This window comes from Idiotropiscis lumnitzeri, chromosome 21 (genome assembly GCF_059441095.1).
Source record: "Idiotropiscis lumnitzeri isolate Australia: NSW breed Sydney's pygmy pipehorse chromosome 21, RoL_Ilum_1.0, whole genome shotgun sequence".
Classification (NCBI taxonomy): domain Eukaryota; kingdom Metazoa; phylum Chordata; class Actinopteri; order Syngnathiformes; family Syngnathidae; genus Idiotropiscis; species Idiotropiscis lumnitzeri.
The window spans coordinates 5529878-5552848 of NC_142411.1; the positions used below are offsets into that span (position 1 = coordinate 5529878).

The 22971-nt window shown below is 43.2% G+C and overlaps 2 protein-coding genes across 5 annotated transcripts in view; one reads left to right on the plus strand and one right to left on the minus strand.

Annotated features, from left to right (window-relative positions):
- atad2b (ATPase family AAA domain containing 2B) overlaps nucleotides 1-22005 on the plus strand; it is a 39526-nt gene extending 17521 nt beyond the window's left edge. The window contains exons 25-28 of the mRNA XM_088286658.1: nucleotides 9222-9839; nucleotides 10564-10700; nucleotides 17549-17677; nucleotides 19760-22005. Coding sequence (XP_088142784.1) covers nucleotides 9222-9839; nucleotides 10564-10700; nucleotides 17549-17677; nucleotides 19760-19801 — 926 coding nt within the window. The 3' untranslated portion in view covers nucleotides 19802-22005. The remainder of the gene's footprint in view (nucleotides 1-9221; nucleotides 9840-10563; nucleotides 10701-17548; nucleotides 17678-19759) is intronic.
- A 538-nt stretch (nucleotides 22006-22543) lies between these two features.
- klhl29 (kelch-like family member 29) overlaps nucleotides 22544-22971 on the minus strand; it is a 130228-nt gene continuing 129800 nt past the window's right edge. For all 4 annotated transcript variants that reach the window (XM_088286339.1, XM_088286340.1, XM_088286338.1 and 1 more), the window contains one exon: nucleotides 22544-22971. This exon is cut by the window's right edge and continues 1362 nt beyond it. The gene's annotated coding sequence lies outside the window, so the exon portion shown is untranslated.

A 22971-nucleotide genomic window follows, 5' to 3' on the forward strand; every position in this document is an offset into this window, starting at 1 on the left:
AGGATGAACGAGCCGAGTAAAAATAGCATCAAAAAGTATTTTAAAATTTAAAAAAAAGGAAATTTTATAAATAAAATAATGCAAAAAAAGAAATAGAACCATAATATAAAACAAAACCAAAGTAAAACATGTAAAAGAACAGTTAAACAATAAAATTGACTTTTTTTTAAAAAGTAACAAATACAAATATCAATCAAAATAGAAACATAAAAAATGGAATAAAACAACACCAAAATAAAAATGTAAAGCAAAAAAATTAAAAAGCATTTGGATAAATACATAGTCTTCATTTGTCATTTTTCTTTGCGACCCGTTGACTGTTTTTTTTTTTTTTTTGCATCCGCTATCGTAAAAGTCCTTTCGCGTCTGAACAGCGGTCAGCTGTGTCACATTATTCCAGCACACCAGATGCATATGACACACATACACGCTCACACGCTGAAACACAACACACTGTGGGGAGTCGGCGGAAGCGAGCAGGCTCATTAGCGGGGTCCTCCACTCTCTTATCCACTCGGAACATGACCACACCGCGGGGCCATTACATGACCACCTGTGGCAAATGGCAGGTGCGAGGCAAACTAATGGGGATGTCACCTCAACTGTTCACATGTAAAGTCACAAAATGCCCGCTAGCCTCTGATAGTCGGCGATGAATGACAGTCTGCCAAGTTTCATTTGTAGTACCCCTACCCAACACAGGGTGGCGCTTGTTTTCCCTGAGCAGCTGTTGAAAACTCTCTGCCTCCTGCAAACTAAGCCAGAGCCAGTCCGCTATTTATTCTCATTTTTATTAATGATGGGATGGTCTTACTGAAAAATGGGCAGTCAGTATTATACAGTATGGCGACGTTAAATCAGAAGCTTGTTGCGCTCAGTCATTACTAAAATCCTCCGTTAGAAAGAGTCAATTAATTAGGCTAAGTCGGGTGATTAATTTGTGACATCGGCATCCTGTTCTCAACCTGGAACTCCTCAGTGGGGCAGCTATTAGGCTAATTGATCAGTGATTGTGCCTAATGACATAAAAAGTGCGGCAGTAAAATTCGGCGCTGTTTGTGAAAATCCCACGCCGGTGTGTTTGTCTTTCATACTTAGCGTTTGAAAACAACCGGTCCTAAAAGATCAAATGTGATTGTATTTTACTTGAAAGTTAAACACAATTAAACTACAGGGAGCCCGCCAGTGATTCCAAATTGATTTTGTGGGCAGAGTTCCGACTCGCCAAGGAAGACGAAACAATAATTTGACTTTTGAAAGTTCCTGTCGCCAGTTTTACTGCCACACAAATTTGGTAGACCTGCAAAAACGTCTCTCGAAGCCAAAAGTCTTGGCATTTGTCATGCTGTTTTTTTTTCCCTACAGTTTTTTTTTTTCTTCACCCTTTTCGATCCACTGCTCCCTTCCCGCCAAATGCCGAGGCCGTCCTGTACCATTCTGATATATCAACAAGGCAGCGAGAGCAGGGGATGATGAGAGCCACTCAATATTTACACAAACACTTTTTTTTTTTTTAAGCCTAAGTATATTTGCGGAGCGGGTGTGAAAAGCTCTCGCGCTGGCTGGACAAACCTGGTTGCCATGGATAGATGCGTGGGAAGACCTTGAATGGATGGAATACGTTTGCGCTGCTCCCACTTCCGCTTGCCACTAGCTCACTCATAAGGGTCGAAACGCCCCTCCTCTCTCCATCCCCCCCCCCCCAATGGCCATTAGCGAGGCCCCAGCTCAGGGTTCATGTATGGTGCATCACCACAAGGATCAAGTTCATTGTAAGTGCCATCCTTTCATTTATAATTAAATACCCTCTTGCTTTCCTTATTCGCTCAGGACTTTTTTGCTTGCTCACATCAACCCCCCCTCAACCTAGTCCTTGTCACTATTGATTGCCACATAAGATATTCTGATGAAACCTGCCTATATTTTTTTGTGCTGTTTTTTTTTTTTTTTTCCCCCATCATGGAAGGTTGACGAGAACTGTTCCTCACACAAGCGTCGGCTGTGTTTGCAAAAGAGAAGAATAATGATGTCGGCTCTGCATAATGTGTCCTCTGCATCAGTCGATAGCCTGCCCAAGGCAACAGCCACCAAGGCTTGCTCTCTAGTGGCTGGAATACCGCTGCGACCCACCAACCCTCCCCGCCGCACATCTTACATCACATTAAACGGGCTTCTCTCCTCCTCGCTGCCAATGTCAATCCATCGCCAGGCCTTGATGGGATATTTAAAGTCATCATAAACACCCCACGCTTCCTTTTATATTAGGCTGGAGTAGTTACTGCATGAAAGGATGGCCTGGATTTGATTTCTTTTAAGGACAAAAAGGACAGCAGGCGTACAGGAAATGGGCTCGTAAGAGGACGCGTCCTTTTAAAGCGTTGTTAAAGATAATTCCGCTGATTGGATTTGTGTTTTTCCATTTCTTTGTATTTTGCTATTACATGGGAGAAAGTACGACACTTGACCAAAGCAGGAAGTTCAACCTTGTCGTTTGCGTGTTTGGATGATCCTCAATCCCCAATAGAAAGAGCCGGCGGCTTTAAGAGATTATTTTGCAATTCAACCCCGCAGTATGTGCAGGATTTACGATGGTCCTGGCGAGAGGAGTACATGTCTACGTGACGCGGTTCTTCAAGAGGAAAACTAAAACAAAAAATGCTAACCACAATTTTGCCGGTGGTAATCCTGACGAAATTTATTTGCTGTTGGGGTCGTGCGCATTTAAAATGTATTTTGTCTATAATGAATTTCATATCTTCATTATTTTTCATATACAATTAACGCATTGACTTCCATTGACGGCTAAAGACGTCAAAGATTTTTTTTCCCCCCTCGGCTTGTTGCGAATGCATTTAAAAACGCATTTTGGCAAATGCCGTCGACTGAATATGACATCACCTGTTGAGGGCTTACACAACAACCAATCGCGGCTCACCTAACGTTCACAGGCTGAGCCGTAATTGGTTGTTACCTGAACCCTCAATCTACTTTTGTTCACGAACTGAACTGAACTGGACCCCAAGAACTTTTAATGGAGTTCCCACTTCTCATGGATGGCATCAATCATTTTCAATGTATTGTATGTCTTTTAATTGTCGCCGTCACCAAAGTCGCTCTAGGTGGCCGGATAGTCATCCCGCTGACTCCCTCGGGCTGTTAGCCGCTCGTCGCTTCAGGCTAACTCGGTCAGTGTACGCAGGAAACTCATTTTGGCAGCTTGTTTCCATTATTAACGTCGCCCGCTCCCGACGTTTGGTGACAAATGGGACCTTTTTTTTTTTTCTTCCTTGGGGTCTAAAATTAGAACATGAACAGCAGGCTAAAAAAGAAGCTATCTTCACTTTAAGATTCCAGCGTTAATATCCGATATTAGAATATGCTTTTCTTTCTGAAAATAAAAATCTCAAATGCAATCTGGCGCTTCAGGGGAGAGATGCCAAGCTTAGCTTAGCTGCCATTTGGTGGGCACAAATGCCTCTTGGATGGTTGCAGCGCCAAGCCAAATGAATATAAATTCTCGTTCTTTTTATTGTTGGGGTGCACATCACATTACAGTCTACTGCTGTGTTTGTGGGACTTTTTTCCTTTCCGGACGTCACCGTGTGCAAATTGACCATGTATTTCAAATATTCGATGATGTAATAATTACCTAGTCTGCGCTAGAATTTGCTGATCAACAATATACAAGTTTCCTAAGGCAGTTCAATATTTCAACATGACCCAATTTGATGTATTTTGATTCGTGCCTTTCCGTAAAAAAAAAAAAAAAAAAATCAGCCGTTGCGATGCCGCCAGCGGTGTAATGGAGTGTGGTTCTGTTGCGTTATAATTGACAGGAACACTTGCACAAACATAATGCGTTAACACGTGATTAGTTTACTCTGTGCTTTTCAGCTGGAATGCAGGATGCCAAATACAGCTCATAGAAGGAGAAAGTTTTTGCAAATCGCTGCACTCATGACTGCTACTCACAATTTTTTTTTTTTTGCGCTATTTGTGGAATCCCATACCTCAACTGTTACCAAAAGACGGGCTACTGAAAAGTGGGATGTTTAGGAAAGAATATGTACGGTACCACTTTGCATCAACAAAGCTTTATCCTCATTAACTAGTCTTTCCCCACAGAGATTTCACATCTTTTTTTTACAGCTCTCCTTTGTTGCCGTTATGCTAATATGGGCTCTGAACATTTTATTTCTATTATGGTTGTTGAGTATGTTTTAAAGCGGAAATTAATTCACACGGCACATTTTCTCACCCGTAACAATGGGATCGACAATAAAATCAGCTGCATATTCGTTATTTGTCCATGCGAGCCGCCTTGGCGCGCCACCCAATAAAGAGAGACTGCATGACTTGCATAAAACCCCCTGTGTGAGAATTCAAAATGTGCACCGACTGTTTTTAATTACTTCAAATTGCTGGGAGAACCTCACTTATCCACACTAATCGCGGACACAGCCATTAAATGGCGCGCCGAGGTGCATTTTCCTCTCGCACAGAGTCGCCCTGCTTTGCAGCTTACGACTCATTAAGACGTGTCATTATAGTCGAGGGCAGCTCGGCAATTCATTAGCTTTTTCCAGTGTCTGACTCCTCGCGCAGTTCATTGGTATTCATCAAACCATTGTATGTGCGGTACGCTGGCTACTAATGACCCCCGTGCTCTTTTAGTACCAACGTGACGAATTCACGTTAGAGCTTTCAAAATGTTTGGCACGCGCGTTAATTAACCCTTTTATGTTTTGTAGCCTTACCGCGCTAACTCGGTCTTTGTTGTTATCTCATAGTCTCTCCTTGAGGGTATTCGTTTTGAAGGACTTATTGTTTGCTGAAGGAATCTTTTCAATCACATTTGAGGGTAAGAAAGCTATTCTGTGATGAAGGGAAGGAAATATATACCCTGTAAGAAAGGAGCGGACGTCTCGGATTCGTGCGACGGATGGTCACAATTAACTGTTCAAATTTCAGCTTCCTTTTCGTGATTATGGCGTGTTCCGACTTGTTTACGAATTCAGGTTATGTTGCCGCCAAGGAATTGAATTCTTTTGACTACTAATAGCCATCACTATTTATTTTTTTTTAATTCACAAATTCCTTCCGACCTTCATAGCCATTTTTAATTTATTTTAAATTGAATTAATCGTAAAAAAAAATTATTTTTGAACACCGTTTTGAAACCTTAAACACAAATTGTCCTGCAATAATGAGACCGTTGTTTGTTCGCTTCAGCTTTTAAATAGCCACCCAGCAGAACAAAACATGTACATGCGACAAAGACTCTATTCCCGCTAACGACCCAGGCTAAACTTGGATCCTCTCTGACATAAAATGACACGCGCTTTAGTGTTCTTTCTTGACACCAGTTACTTTATTATTAACCAAGGCATTTTGAGCCTAGGTTCCACAGGAGAAAAAAAACATGGATGGGTGAATTTTGAATAGCAATAGGCTTGGGTTATGTGGTTAGGTCCCATTTGGTCTAAATATTACAAAGCCTACAGTTCAAAAAGAAAAAAAAAGGGAAGCATAATTAAAGTGCAGAGAAAGTACTGCTGAGCCACATCCAAAATTCATGACCCCCCCCAAAAAATACCACCTTTTATCACCTCATACTTATTCAGGTCAAGATGACATTTATTAAATAGTGTCTGCGGCTCCCGTTGCTCAACGTTCCGATGCGCCAATGGTAGCAGCTAAACACCGACTGTTAACCGCACAAAGGAAAGGTCAGAAAGCTAGGTGAATGTCCCTGAGGCAGCGCGAGAATCTGCCAAGTTCTGTTAACGCTCGCCTTGGCGTTCTTATGCAACAGATTGAAAAATGCTGTCCTGCGAGCCAATGAAATTGCACCGCCATCCGCAGGTTCGTCGGCGGCATCGATGCTATCATGTGAGACGCCATTAGCCGACGTCGCGAAAGTCAAACCAAACAAACAGTCGGTCGGCGGCAGCGGGGGAACAATTGAGCAAATTGACTGATCGCCTTCATTTCCACGAGCCAGGGATGGTATCATTTATTGATCGGGACATTTCATTAAGTGTCGGTGCAACGTGTCAAGCTCGCTTGACAAATGGCCGTCTTTGCGTTTTATGACCCAACAGTCCATGAGTCACTGTCACAGCCTTAGTAGCTTTCTTTTACAACAACTCTACTCTCGACCAGTATTTTATTTATTTATTTTTCCATTTCACATTTGTGACTACGCAGGCCATTCTTTTCATTAATTAGTTGTAGAAGTCATCTATAACGTGGCTTTGAGTTTGACTTTGGTTGTCTCATATTTATTTGGCGTGAACACCCGTAGCCCACTTTTTCCAACTGTTCGGACTCTCAAATCAAATATGCGCCCGAGCCCCATTTGATGATTAAATTACACTAGTCAAACCCCCCCCCCCCCCCCCAAAAAAAAAAAAAAAACAACCCTAAGCATTTGTATTCCCTTGACCCCAAAATGCTACAGTATAATTTATTCCCCCCGCATGAATGCGCGCCAGTGTTTGCCCTCGTGTCCTAAATGTGAATTCATGGAGAATTACAGATCGGAGCCCTCTTGGGAGCGAGTGGAAAATGTTGTTGATTGCCATGGAAACACACACACACACACGCGCGCGCGTTGAAAACCACGCCGTGCGCTAGGTAAACAAGAGAGCATCTGTTCAGGTTTGGAGAGGTGTGTCGGAGCGAATCGGGAATGATGCGAGCAGATTGGCTGATTTCCCATGTTGTGTCATTGCCGGCGGTTGTGCGGATTTATTTGATTTATTTTTTTTAAACGCCGCCAATAATACTGAATCAGGGTTTTTCTTGGATCAAATTGAGGCAGAGGTGGTTTTGCGGTCTTTCTGAAGCGACAACTGAAAAAAAAAAAAAACATTTTGTCCTTAAGTGTCAAGTGGAGAATCTGTGGTCTTTAACCCGCTGAGAATTAGACATGATCTGTTGACCCACTTGTGTCAGTGGGTATTTATTGTGACCCCGTCTCAAATTTGAAGAGGTGCCGCGTCGTATTAAAGGCGAAGGCTTTAGTTGGGAAGCTGCGCATAATCAGCAACTCCACCTTCTGTCACAACTTTGTGTCGCTCTTGTTTGGATTCTTCATTTTAATTTTTGTAGTCGTATAATTATCACGCCAAACGATTTGCCTTTTTAGGCCTTTGCCATACTTGCGTAATTTGCAGGTCATTGGATGAAATATTCCAAGACCCAAACATCTTGCAACACAACTGTAACAACTTCCGCTCCCGATGCCCTTGATCCCCGTCACCCTTCTGCATCATCTCGTACGCTCCAAACCACTGAAGCAATAATTCGATAAGATAATTAAGTCAAGAAATCAGTCAGCGACACCCAATTTATAATCGCACCCAAAGGCGTTCCCGGGCTGTGTTCATGTTGCCGGTATCGCCATCATGATTTATCGACTTAATAATTGCCGGTACTGCACTTTGGATCCTGCTATGAAATTTCACCTCCCCCCTCTTTTCCGTGTTCTCACAAAACTAACATTTGGCACGGGCGCAGCAAAGGTAACGACGGCTTTAATTAAGACAACAAAAGAGCTTTGGAACTAAGACCGACTTCTTCTCTCTGCCTTCTCCCTCACCCCCTCTGTGGTTGGCTGTTCACGCTCTGACAATTTTCATGCATCATTTACGAGCTTCCTATGACGAGTCACTTGCTGCTACTCCGTCTCACCTTTTCCATCCCCTGGGTGCTTACTACACATCTTTGATGGTGATAGCTAAGCCCTTGCAAGCCAACCTCCCGCGGGGTCTTCTTTTTCTTTGTGTAAATAAGACATCTGGGCAGCATGGAAAGGGGAAATGCAGGCGGCCGTTAACAGCGATGAATTTCATTCGGGTGGACGCGAACTCCGCCGGGGTTGGATTTGACCGAGCCCTGACGATGAATTTGGAAAAACAATGCCTGTTTTCCATTTTGGATTGCTCGTCATCCAAACAAAAGATGCTGCGCTGTTTAACAGGCTAATGCATCCCTGACCATTTTGTGTCCATTGAGAACCACAATGGGGCATATATTATTAATTATACAAAGGATCCTTTGTCTGATTTATGCTATTCCACTGGCCCTTGACAGAATTATAATGGCTTGGACCTGATTGAATGAGTCCGCTGTGGTCTATTCGGCGTATCAGTGCAAAAAAAAAAAAAAAAAAAAATCAAAGAAAGAAGTGACAATTGCTGTTTAGCCCGCCGTACGACAAAAGGCATCCAAAACCGGCTGAACTGAGACGACTCGGCATGAACCGAAAAACTCAAATCAATGACTAATCTTTAGCTTCACACTCTTGTAGAATAGGTTTCAAGAAGTCATGCTGTTTTTCCTTTAGAAATCTCATTTTAGAGTCATTTTGGCCACTTCACGGGATATCCAAAGACGAAATTGCACTTGTGATTTGGTCCAGTTATTTTTAATCCTGTGTCGTAGATAAGTGATGCTAATTGGCTCGTATGAATAGATCCTTATGAGCAACAGAATTTTTAACCGAGGTCTTTTGTGCTCGGTTTATTTACAGTTTACCTACCTTCCTTGCCATTTGTAGCCAAACCGCGGCAGCCGCGCTCTCCCCTCCCGTTTGCGTCAGCATTGTGATCTGAAAACTGCCTCTTTTCTTTTCCTCATTTCCTGCCAAAACCTCAGAGCACCCTCACCAGTATCCAGCGTGGCGACGTGTCGCTCTTTGGCCGCCTCCCCCCCAACGCTCTTGCCTGTTCCTGTTCAAATGCAATCAGTGTTCGTCAATGTAGCGTACTCTCTATGATGTATTATGCAAATGGTGCCCTTTTAGCTTAGCCCAATTATGAGACAATGCACTTCCTATGGAATTAGCCAGCAGATGTTATTAGTTGCCTTCAGTTGTTTTTAAATGACTGTTCTATCATTTCAGTGGGGTAAACTTTGAAGCTAATGTCCTTTTACATTCCATTGTGTCGCACTATCAAAAGACTCTCGGTATTTATTTTGATTTTTCGCATAATTTGTATGGCACACTACTGCCGGCTGTCATGCTTTGTTTTATTAGGGTTGCATTTCGAATATTGCTGAATGGAGATGCTCTCTCATGTCGAATCCAAAAGTTTAGCAGAGCTGTAGCTCACTTGTAATTGGTGCATATTGAAATGTATTTTTCAGCGAAAAATGAGGCTCCCTCAAAAAAAAAACTAAAAAAAAAAAACTAACTTTGTATTTTCTTACAGTTCATATCAAGAAGAAGCTCCGCCGGCGGCCATCTTGGGTGCGAGGCATCATCCGCAAGCATAAGCACCACAAAAAGGGCGCAGATGAACAGAAAGTTGAGGAGCACACCGAAGCTGAAATGGAAGTGGCGGGACCCAGCGACTCAGGTCTGACGGTGGATGAGGAGTCCTCCTGCGACACACCGGGCCCCCGGACCAACGGCCACCTCCCCAACGTTTCCTCCATGGAGGAAGAAAGCTCCAACGAGCCCCCGGTTGGCTCCACCGAGCCTGGAACGGGGTTGGAAAAACAAACTGAGCTGCATTGCCTTGGAAACGATTCCCTTCCGCAAGCAGACGAGGACAGCCAAGCTGATGCGAAACCTCCAATTGAAAAATCGGATTCTTCTGACACGACGCAGACGCAGGCTCTCCACGTAGCGCAAGTGAATGGGAATGAGTCCTTGGATAGTCTGGACTCTCAGTGCCTGCCGAAAAACAGCCAAGCTGCTGAGGAAAGGACTCCTCAGAACACTGCGGACGAATTAGCGTCGAAGGGGGAGTTCAACAGCATTGACGAAGGGGAATCGAATCAGGAGCACTCTGTGACAATTCTGGAGGAAGACCACGATAAAGAAGGTACACATTCAATTAGAGTACACACGCCCACTAGCAACTCTGGTTGCAATTCCCAACGTCGTGTGTAGGAGGAGACACTTCCTCGTTAAGGCTGTGTGTGGTTCAAGTGATACACTTTCAATATATATTTTTTTTTTTTAGCTCTCAAATGGCACAACTGGAATATGCTTCATTGCAACGTCAACTTCCAAATAGTTGAAAATCATAAAGGCATCAGGCACCTGCCAATGCGGCTGCACTGATTAATTTCTTAAACCCACGCACTGACTGCATTTCTTTGGGCAGTCAAATTATCTTCATGCAGTTGATTTTTAAAAGTAACCGAAGTTAAAAGTTAGAAATGATCTTTGTGTATATTTATGGTTTCTTGCATGTAATTATAATCATTGCTCTTTTGAGACATTAAATGGGAATTGTGCACTTGGATCGATTAAATCCAGCCCAAAACCGTGTCGACAATCACATAAGGTGGTTACGGCATCACACGGTGGTGCTGTTGGCCTCCTTTGAAGTCCACGCATCCCTTCATCCAAGGCCTATTTGGGCTTATTTGAGAAGATGGCTCCCTATTACTAAATAGTCTACCATCATTCGCGATACTAAAAGCTTCCTTTCAACTGCGGAGTTTTGCACTTAATTTTTTTTTTTTTTTTTTTTGGTGGGCGTGGGTGTGAATATTTCCAACTCTGTGTTCCCATCAAGAAGGCTTTGATGTCATTAACAGGGGACGCCCAGACGAAGAAATGCAAGGGCAGCCCGTCGGAGCAACTGAACGCATCGGCCGTGAGGACGGAGGACGAGCCCAAAGCAGCATCCCCGCCTCCGCCTCCTCCACTCGTGGTCGATCACCAGCAACTTTTGGTAATGCACATTTTGACAATTATGCGTTTAAATAGAGGTTGGACCAAATGTAGCCAACTGGGAAAAAAAAAACTACCTTTGGCAATGTTAGTTCAGGTGGACAATTGTCCATCCATTTTCGACAGGGCTTATCCTGTTAGCGTTCCTGTTAATAAATGTTTTAATCTTCCCGTAGCATGACACCCCAAAACTTTCTGTAGCTCCCCTCTGAGAAAGTTTGGCCGATCAACATGAAATGGGTGGACTTATATTTTTTAACAGGGCGCATGCATAATTCATAAGAGCCCATGATTTAAGATGGCCTTTTTTTATTTAAAGCAGCTATTTTGGGTGAATTTCAGGGCTCGTATTTTGATGGAGTTAGGGAATTTGCTCAAATGGGCCCCGATTGAAAGCAGTTATCCGAGACAGATGCGTCGCTGATGGCAAAACTTTATGGTCATCTAATTCGGGCAGAACATGGCACCAAATGTTGAATTATCTTTCCGTGTACGTCGTTCATTTTGAGCTTCCGCTCCTGTTTGTGAATTTGTTCAAATAATCACAAGTTGGGTACTTTTGAGCTCCACCACTGACGATCAGACATGGTTGTGCTTCATTTGAAGATTAGCTCGTAAAAGTAGCCTGACCTCGGCCTTGTGCCCGACACTCTTTGTGTTTGTCATTGAGCCGCCTTTCCTGTCTGTGTTTTACAAAGCCTGCTTGAAGTTGAAACTTTGGGAACAAAGCAAAGACAATTCCACTTCCTCCCCCCCCCCCCCTGCAGAACGGGATTTACATTATATGCGATGGTAAAGCCCCTTCATGGAAGAGTGCACCGCCAGCTCTTGTCTACCGCCATAGGTCTGTTTTGAAGCTGATGGTTGTCAGCTGTCCTTCTCAGATGAATAACTTTGTCAGGCTTATCCAAACTGTGCTCACCCCCTTTTTTGGGGGGGGGGCTTTATGCCACAGTTTCTCTCGGTGTGCCAATTACGCCGTAACGTTTCTCACAATCAACAGATGCGTTTCCTGTGCATGGAAACAAGGTCATGACTAAAACATGAGCCACTCTGCTCACCAAACAGAACATACGAATGAACCCCGGCGCATGCTACTTTTGCCCCTCGCCCCAAGTGGACTGGAAATTGGTACCTTTTTTGGCTCAGTGGGTTCCCTTGGCGGCGCATCCCAGCGGCGGCGGCGGCGGGTGTGTGGCCGTGGGGTGTAATTGGCGTAAAAGAAGTGCTCTTTTGACACCCACTCACTTTTCCACCCCCTTCCGATGTGACATAGAGCCATCAAGCCATTATCGAGTGGCTTTTTACCCGAGTCCCACACGGACGACGGTGTCAACGCCATCACTCAAACTGATTGGCAGGCCTTTTAGTTGGCCTGATCTTTTTGGACTCCGACAGGCCGCTGCTGTGAACAGCAGCACGCGGCACTAATCTGCAGGCTTGTGGCTAAAGCGTGTCGTGGGGTGGGGGGTGCTTGGGTTATCTTTAAGAAACAGATCGTGAAAATAGGGAGACTGTGAATAATTGCTTTTTTATCCCCCAGCTTACGGAACAAATTGAATTTCCTATTGGCGCCGGGAATGAGCGCCGCCGTTTAAGCGGCACTATGCTCGCTGGTGTTTATTAGGACTTGTGGTGGATGTCAGGCTTCCCTTGGTTATATTCATTGATTGTAGGGTGCTCATTATTCCCCACTGTCAACATGATGGAAGAGGCTCTGAAACGCTTCACATCAGGAGTTTGGTCACAGACTCGACGCTTGAAGCTCTGTAGGACATCAGCACTTGCTTGGGCATTTTTCAGAACCGTAATATTTTTATCATCGTTAAATGTGGCGTGAGGCATTTTTAAACCTTTAAGACGGTTCTGATGTGTCTTAATGGACAATGGCCTTCAATCTCTCGCCCCCCTTAATAATTCTGTCGTGTGAGGTACAGACCTCTTTATTTTTTCCTGAACTCTCAGGATGAGGATAAATTCCCGAGATTGTTTGAAAGTGTCGGTCCCAAGGCTGTGCTGTTTTTCTTTTTCCAAAAATCGGACTATTATGGAAAGTGACGCAGAGGAATGCTGATGAGACATTTAAGGAGTAAATATCCAATCTGGAACCCCCAACCCTTTCTCACACATATTTCCAACAATGCTGTTTTCCTTTAGCAGCTGCCCAAAATGAGTTCTTTTCCCGCGCCGCTGGCACAATATGGGGCCCTTTAGCGCGCGTTGTGGAACTATTGCTGCATTTCACCATTTCCCGTTTGAACACCAACTCGCCTGGCGTCCCAATTTTCATTTTGTCGTCTTGGCTCATTTTTAGTCATCGCAGCAGGGGAGCCCCATTTCCCCGACGGCAAAGTGGCCAAGTCGCAAGTTTGTGTCCCTTGAGAGAACAGCATCATATTAGTTCGTCTGCCGATAGAAATCGATAGCGTTTGATCTCTGTTTGCATTCACCGTTGTCCCTTTTTGGTCCAGAATTGCAATCGTGCATTTCCACCAAGCGGCATGTTCAGTTCGTCATGCTTTCATTTGGATTGGTAAACCCACATCAGGCTTAAATTACCATTGCCAATCCTCCCTCCAAAAGTGTACCAAAGCGTCACTACTTCCATGCCGATTATCACAAGCCAGAAGCTGGAAAAATTGCCGATTTGGCTTTAAATATACCAAACAGATGAAAATAATTGTCCAAAGGCTTCTTTCGGTCCCCCCTTTGGTTCTTTGTCAGTACCTTTCACGGCGAGCAGGGGAGAGGACAAGTTTTCCGCAACTTTTCACAGTGAAAGGAAAAAGCTTTGATGGGAAGTGTAAAAGGGGCTTGTGTTAGCCGAGCTATGAATGCAATTAGTAAAATGTTGCAAATCTGAAAGACCAAAACAGAAAGTACAGCTTGTGCCTGTGATGTCTTTTTTTTTTTTTTTTTTTTCCTCCCTCGTGTACATAAAGGTGTTTCATTTCCTTAGATGAAGAAGCATTTTACGAGTGCCAGAAGTCCTTCGAAATATTAGCGGACGGCAAAATTGATATTTTGTAACCATCCATCCATCCATTATCCGCCGCTTATCCGGGGTCGGGTCGCGGGGGCAGCAGCTTCAGCAGGGAAGCCCAGACTTATTTTGTAACTTAACGCTATATTTTGACATTGATCTCACACAAAAGCTTTTAAAGCACATCAGTCCCTCTTTTTTTTTTTTTTTTTGTTCCTTTACCACAAAGCGCACATAATTCACAGCAATCAAATGTCGCAGGGATTTTTCCAGTGATTCGATGTTAGAAGCCAAGCCAGCCTGCTGCATATTTTAAGATGAGTTGAAAAAAAACCCCCAGTGGGGATCTCTCTCCACCATTCCTCGCCATAAGGGACGAGCGTCTCATTTTAATGTTCCGAGACGACGGCCATAATATGATTTGTCATGATTGTCCCTGACCCTTCTAACACCATCCATATTGCATTAGCTGTGTGAACGCCCCCATAAGACGCCGTAGTTGCCACATGGACCGGAATATTATTATTTTTTTTAAATCAGCGTGCCGCCGTGCAGCCCCATGCCCACCACCCTTTGGCCCTCGCATAAGCTGAAGCCAAGAGAAAACGGTGTTCATTTATCATTTATTGTTTCCCTAGAAAAGAATTTGAATTGGCATCTTTGAGTGAGATATCGCCGGCTTAATGGTGTCCCTGCTGACAATACATGTGGATATCTCCCCTCTCGCAATGATCTCCACCACAGGCTTTAATTAGACCTGCACAACACAACAATTTTTATTCCACCTTTTGTGGATCGTTAGCGTTCCACATACTTGCAGTGAAAATGTGTGCGCACAACTTTGTTCCATAATAGAATTTGCAAGTCAAATTTTTTAAAAACAACTTGTGACTTGTGCTTTGTCTAAGCCTGACAGCAGCTGCCAGGTTGGTCAGAAGACCCGGTCTGCTACTTGCCATTAATTTACTGTATGCAACCTCTCCGAAAATGTTGTACCGTGCATTTCGTTATCGTACAGTTTATAGCTGAAAACTAAACTTAAGGTTTTCTATCCATGCAACCTTTTCTGAAATTGCTATTTCCCAACGTCTATGTTGTCGAGGCGGCTCATAGAAGTTCGACGACAGTTGCCTTGTTAGTCTGAAGATCTTGTACGTTGTTTGTGTGTTTGCACGACACAACCTCTCCTAAAAAGTCACATTTTACTTCCCTGCACTTAGAACAAAAAAAAAAAAATCCAATGTGTGTTTGTGCTCACAAGACTGCTCATCTTTGTTTCAGAATGATGGCAGCGTCAGGTAGAAGACCTTGTTTACTGCTTTCATTAGCTCTCCGCAACCACTCTGAAATAGACAACTCGGGACCGTATTTTTAGGACCATTTGCCACACCATATTATTAGTTGTGTTATAAATCAACAGGTCTATTTTAAAATACCATACCTAAGGCGCATTGCGAGGTATGTTAAAAATCTTATTTTAAAAGTACCGTATGCGTAAGTGTTTCATAGTGTCACGCCGTGTTTCTCGCTTGCTTTTTTTGACCATGTAACTTAACGGGGGTTTCATTGAGCAGAGTGGGGGGATCCTCTGGCAGATGGGAAAAAAAAAAAGTTTGAACATGGCTGGCCAAGCTGGTGGCCGGTGGTTGTGTTATTACTGTGTTATTACTGTGTTATTACGTTAATACTGAATGCTGTCTTTGTTGATAGTTAATAATATTAATCTCAAAACCAATTCTTGCTCTTTGCAGCCTCTTCTAAAAAGAATGTGGCTACAGTAACATGGGTCAAAAACAAAAAGGAGGCGGCAAATGGAGCTGGGCCTTAAACGCAAACGGGTGCGACTTGGAGGTTAAATGGCCCGTGTTAGCGGTGCTCCTTAATGCATGGGATTACTGCCCTTTTGTGTAGCACCGCGCTTACTCAATCACCGAGCGCCTCGTAAGACACGCCGACACCATTTACCGCACGCCGTCGCCCAGCTCCTGACCAAGCTGACAAAAGGCAGGGGAGTGCAATCAGACGATTCGCAGCCAGTGGGAGAATACACCGAAGGGGGGATGAATGGAGCGGAAACCAGCCAAACTAAGGCAGGATGTAGCGGGAATTTAAAAAAAAAAAAAAAGAGAGAACAAAACGCCATAAAATTCACTGCAAGAAAAGAGCCTCGAGGGGGGAGGGGGGGCGCTATAAAACATTGAAACGGTGAAAAGGTGAGAAGATTCTACATAAAACAGGAGAGGAGGTGCGCTGTAAAGTAGCAAAGTGCACCCAAAACGCAAGCGAAACGTGGCAAATGTGGATTTTCACACGGGCGCTCAACTGTCGAGATGGACTGTAATTACGCCAATTAAAGCTTTTATGCAACATTTTTTTTTTTTTTGACGCCTCTTGGAGCTCCATTTTGTTCTGGCTTTATGACATGGTGTGGCAAAGTCCCAACGAGCTCCCTTTGGGTGTACACGCACACACACACACACACTTACTGTATGAAAATAGGCCAATAAAATGTGCCGAGTACGGCTCGGTGGACTGCAGCCCTAATGATGTCTATTATTTTTGCGGGGGGACTTTATAAGAGTCCTCAGCGCTGGCTTTTTACTTAACAAGGGACTTGCACTTATTAGAGGCCAAGGGGGAGTTTTTGTCACATCTTAGCGAGGGGATTGTCTTACGCTGCCAGAATGCCTAATGGAAAGTGACAATACTGTCAAAGTTATTATGTGCTTAATCGGGTGTTTCGGTGGAGAAGAGCTTCTCGTGGGAATGAGAACGGGCTAACTTTGAATCGGTGTGCAAAAAAAAAAAAGAAATAAATAAATAAACAGTTGGGGGATGCAGTTCCTCGGTTTGGTTTACGGCGATAAGGCATGTCACAAAATGGGAATGAAAAGCTGGTGTTGGATGTGGCGGGTGGGTCACTCACTGCTCAACTTGGCTGCACTGCAAACAAAAGCCGAAAACGTAAACTAGTCGCCATGCTGTCATTCGGTTCTGCGCAAAAAAAAAAAAAAAAAATGTATATGGTTTTGGTTGCGAGGCGGTTTTGTTTTTGCATAATCTTGCAAGCTAACTAAGCCCACCAAAAAGCAAACCAGATAATTCTTTTGAATTATTTCCTAATTATGACAGCTAGTTGAATAACAAGAACAAAACATTTTTTTCTTTTGCGTTAAATATGCTTTTTTATTAACTCGTCTAATCTTGATGTATTTTGTGGCGCTGATTGATTTATTATTATTGTGACTATTAGTATTGTTTCCAAGCATTTTACGAGGCTCTTGGGCTCTTCTTGACTGTACCGTTGACAAAAACACAAGGCATGGTTTTGTTTGCTCCTTCCGTTTGTCCCTTGGTGTGAAGCCCTCAATGTAATCAACATCCATTCTAATCAAACTGGATTAATCCTGCGTGTGTAATTAAAGCCCATACGTCGGCTGACTTCATCTCGACACGTTATTGTGCGCTTTTAACGCACGGTCACCGCCTTTCACCCGTGAGCTCCCCTTTTCTCTCCTCTTGCCATTGACGGTAACTTTAATTAATGTGCCACGGTCGACTTGAGGAGGCGCGTCGTGATGAGCTGTGCATTTTCAACGCGCGTACACACACACACACACACACCGGGGTCAATTAAAAGGGCCTCTCACTGTCCACAACGTTTTAATTAAAGTCATTGTGAAATGCAAACTTGCTTCTTATTATGATTAGCTTTAATTAACTGTCACCGGGATCCGCGTCGCTTTGGTACAACGCTGACCTTCGTGTGATGTCACCCCGGTTTTTTAGCTTTTTTTTTTTCTGGCCACCGCCATTTTGGCGCACATGTATGTCAGCATAGCATATATGTATTTTCCACCCTGCAGGTGCTCCTCAACATGGCGGTGAGGAAGAGCGACGGCTTCAGCGTCGAGCAGATGGAGAGACTCTACTCGGTGCTCAGCCAGTGCATCTTCGCCCATCGCAGAGAGTACGACAAGACGCGACTACTGGAGGTGACTTATAGTTGTCCACGTGCGTTTTTTCTCTCAGAAGAACAGGCCGAATAATCCGCGCCATAAATGCAACGGAACGTTTGGAGTGGAAAAACCAGTATCGAACCGTGCCAATCACTTGATCACGTAACTTAACTTGGTTACAAAGGAATCGTGTTTGTTTATCATCAGTTCGCCGTGGGCTCCGTTGGCAAGGGAGAAAGGACGAGAGGAACACATGAACGATGCCGCTTGGTTCTTTCAAAACTTCACTCAATGTTGTTCCATTTTGTTTCCAGGGACATTTTATAGAGTATTTATGCAGATTTTTTTTCCCTCCGCTCTTTGGGAAAGCAACGTTATTTGCATAAAGCAATTCAAACTTGGTTTCCTTTTTTTTTTTTTTAATTTATGATCAGAAACTGCTACATTCCGCAGCAACAAAATCAATGTTCAAAGAATATTATTAACATTAATATTATTATTATTACCGATATTATAATATTAATATTAATAATATCACTATTATATTAATAATATTAATATTATTGGTAATGATAATTTTAATAATTAATATTAATAGTGATGATAATATTAATATTATTAATAATGATAATTTTAATATTAATAGTGATAATGATATTGATTTTAATATTATTAATTTAGGGTCAAATTGAATCACATACCTTAGTGTGGATGGAGTCAACATTGTTCTGTTCTGAATAACAAAAATTTGAGTTTGGTCAAAGCAAATGTCAAACGCTTTCATTCTCAACGCAACTCTCTCATTGCAGCTGAATGTCAAAAGCAAAAAAAATCTGCGAGGACGCCGGCGCTCACAGACATGCGATTGATACCCAGCGAGTCCATTTCCGCCTGCCGTTGCACGTGGGCCGCCGCTCGGCTCGGCTCGGCACGTACTGCTCCGCTGCAAATGGAGCATGTCGGCGCATTTGTCTGCGCGCTCGGCCGGCCGGTCGTCCGCGTCCTCCGCGGGGCTCGCTGTCCACCACCGGCAGCGCTGACCTTTCGGCAGATGGAGTGGACTGCGCTCTTGCTTCTCGTTAAAAGCCAGAGGGCACGCGCGCCGCCTCTGTACACAACAACACAAGCAGGGCCCTCGCTACAAATTGGCAGTCGCATGGCTGTAAGCCTACGATTACATTTATTTATTTTTTTATTTTTACCCCGCAAGACAGCAATTAGATGCTTTGCGGCAGCGCCCCCCACCCCCCCCCCCCTTTTGCATTCCTTGTTAAGCCTATTTTTACTCGCATTATTCAACCCCGTCAATAGCAAATCCAATAGTTGCGAGTCGGTGCGTCGAGATTAAGGATCAATATGTCAGACAAGTTAGGAGATGTTGTGCTGCCTTCAAAGTGCGGACGAATAATAACCGCTGAACCCAATGTGAATTTTACATATCACATTGTTTGGTCATAATTATTTTCACTCTAGCGTTGATGTGTTGCGTTGAATGTTTAATGGCGGACATGGAATGCTGTCACACGAGAGCTTTTTTAGAGAGCGTGGAAATGTCGTCATACTGCGGGGCGCCCCAAAAAAAAAATCCCAGCAAGAAACACCGGCACTCCTCGATGGTGACTTTTATCTGCGTGGATGGCTTTGCTAACGAGACACAATGCGGCAGATTGTTGCCTCTCAACTCCTTCTTTTCTATTTCTTCCGTCTTTCCGCCACACAAAGAAAGCCGGTGGTCTTCTGGGGGGGCTCTAAGAAGATGAAGGGAGCTGGCGCGCGCTCGGCGAGTAAATTAACTTTGGCTTTTGTCCAATAGCATGTGAACAAGAACACAAAGGGATCATTACGGGAATAAAATCATTTTTTCCCAGACTAAAGTGTTTTATGACCCAAAGCGTGCTGCTTTCAGAGAATTTTACAGTCTTACAAGGGGAAAAGTCACGACATTTTTATTTTTAAAAGAAAATCATTCAGAATACATAGAGTATTTTTTCCCCCAAATAATTCCGCCCTAGTTTGTAAATGCCGGCAACAGGAGTCCACACAAACCGAGCTTGTCCCGCTTTTCGCTTTCCGACTCCTTAACAAGCCACCTCGTTGTTGTCACTTTGTGTACTGCAGGAGATGGAAGAGCGGATCCAGCATTTTGACACATTCCTGTGAGACGCGGACGACGCAACCTCCTCAAGTCGGCCCTGAGCAACCCAAACCCTCTTGATCCCGCAGCCCCCTCGATACTCAAACGCGAATCCTCCTCCCATGGGACCACAAAGACACAAACTGAGAGCGAAGTCAAGAGACAGTCAATGGTGCTATTGTCTCAGGAAAATCTGCTTCTACACAACCAAACCCCCCCCCCCCCCACAGGTGTGTCTCACACACGCACGCACACATACGCGCGCCAGTGTTAATGTGCAACCCCGGTGCTATTCTAATTGTAGTTTGGTGATTTTTTTTTTTTTTTTTTCTCAACTCGGGACACACACACTGTACCTCACCAGCAGAAACGTGTGAACGCCACTTGAACACGAGGACAGATTAATATTCCCAGTCGGTGAACTATAGACAGCTGAGCCAATCTCGCACCAGAGCCGACCGCCATCGTCGTTTTTTCACACGACTCACATTTTTATTACCCCAAACCCCACCCGACTCCTCAATGTTAGTTTCCGTGTTTGAATGAAGCGGTGAACGAGCCCGATTTAAAAAGCACTCTGGAAGGTTCTAGTGGTTATGTATATTTTAAAAAACAAAAAAACAAAAAGACACCTAACTTTTCTGGGTGCACGTTATCTTTTGCACAGTATAGCGATTAAAAAGGTGGTGCCCATGAAGAAGCCGCATCGATAGCCTTTCCCGACTAGGCTCTAAAAAGTCTCTTCACACACAAAAGAAAATCTTAATGAAATATAAAGCAGCAAATTCTCAAGATTGACTTCAACACTCCTAATAATTATACCGTTCACGTATATACACCAAAAAAAAAAAAAAAACATCTGAGGATTTGTAATTTTAAACTGTCAATTTTCAGAGATTGCTAATTTTAATGTCAACCTGCAAATTCAGGATTGACTTTATATTGGTTCTATTGACCAATCTGTGACAATGAACTTCAATTTTTGTTTAACTCCACTTGAAAACCCCGTTTGTATCTTTATGTTTGGCATGGGACAAAACTGCAAAAAAAATAAATAAAAATAACAAGTAAGGACTTGGATGAGTCAACTACCGTAAATTAGAACCTGTTTGCCCCCAAATTAATTTTTCCAAGTGTTAATTCTCTTCTTCTGAGTGTTGAGTTGTACTAGCGTTAGCACCATCGCTAAGGCAGCATTTCGTCGCTTATTTCATTTCCGCGCTCAGACCCTTCCACCACACTGACGGCGGCCTGTTTCACATAAACACACAAATAAATGCACACACACGGGAGGAGGTTTGGAAATGACGGCGGACTGAATATGCAAAAAAAAAAAAAAAAAAAAGCTACCTCAGTGTAACTTATTGTCAACTGTTTACTCGATACACACATGCGGTATTTTGGGGGATTTTATACTGTCGCACCACCACTCGCTACCGGCGACAACGTGAAACCCAGCCGGTCCCCAAAATCCTAACTTATCACCCGCCCGGCCGCCATTTTGTAACAATATTCAGACTTCTTTTCCTGTATTTTTTTGGGGGCAGATTTCATCTCATGTCTATTTATTGTATATGATTTACACTTTCTTTAAAAAAAAAAAAAAAAAAAATGAATTCCCTAAACCTGTAGCATTTTGTGTAGCAGGTTTTTCGGGCATTTGTGTGTTCGCTTACGAGGGTTTTTACACGTCTCTCAGGTTCAACACGTGCCCATTTTGTTTTTTGTGTTTGTATTTATTTCCTGGTGTTTTCTTTTGAGTTGTTGCATACTGGAAATTGTGCAGAAACAGGACCAGACTTTTTTTTTTTTTTTTTTGATGTTGCCAAAAGGAGTAATGAGAACCACATTTGGGAATTAAAGACACGGGTTAGTTTAAATGTCATACATTGTGAATATTGCTTTGTTTATTATCGTAGCCATTTTGGACTAACAACCAATTTTTGTCTGGTAGTTGAAACGACTTATTCTAGTCCAGTATGCCGAGTGAGCGAGAACAAGCCGCGTTTGTTCTTCCTTCCACCACATACCCTTGTTTTTTTTTTTTTTGTAGCAGAAAACCTTTCATGCCAACGTTGGGGTTCCCGTTTTTTTTTTTACCTATTTAACACCACACAGCACGCTCTCGTACCTTTTTAGTGTAAGTTCTATTTAGATTGGAAACACTTACTGTATTTCTCAAATGAAACTGCTGTGATATACTTGAATAAAAAGGTGCAAAACTGCACAAGTTGTTTTCTTTTCAAGTGGAAGACGCCAGAAGATTTCTCGCTAATTAAAACCAGAATGTAAAACAGGACAGTGAAAGAGGATTTTGATGTGGTAGCCACTTCTAACAGAGAAAAAAGATGCCTGAATAATTCTGGGTTATCACCTTTGCCATCGGGCTCGGGTTAAAGGTCAGTGGCTTTTTTTTTGCAATTCGTTCGCCATTCATGTGTGAGGTGCGTAAACTTGTTCAACTTTCGTCTTGGTATTTCTGTCCTTCACAATTGACACTCTGAAATTCACCCCAAATCTTTATCTTCTTCTCAAAAGCTGTGCTGATCTCAAATCCAACACCACCATCGACAGGGATCTGTTAGCCATTACAGTGGATTACAAACGTGAATTTCACAGGTAAGATCGGTGAGACCCTCGTCCTCGCCTACACGTTGAAAAACGTATTTGACCTTTATAAAACTTGGTAGTAGTAGACGGTTGGATTCCTACTGAACTATATACATGCCCAAGGCAGTAAATGAGTTAAACACGATGCAAAAAAAGACTTAAGATGCCTGTAAAACTTTTATTTAAAGTGGTAATCACAGGGCAACTTCAACCCCCCTAGTCCATATACACAAGTGGAAAATTAAAAAAAAAAAAAACAGGTTTAATGGTGAGTATGAAAAGAGCTGTTGAAGACTATCGTTAAATTAAATGGCAAATTAGTGTTCACAAGGGACAGTGGGAAAAAAAAGATTGCGGTAGGCAGTGTGGATGGGCTAGTCACCTTTAATACAAAAATGATGCTTTTTAAGATATGTCATTTGTTAAAACTGGAAAATCTATTGGTTAATTTCAAACCAGATCGCTGCGTATCAGTACCTTTCACACATGCCAGTGGAAAAAGCCACTGAAGATGGCCCGGTGATTTTTAACGCAGTGTGAATGGGGCAAGTAACCTTTAAAGCAAAAAAAAAAAAAAAAAGATGCC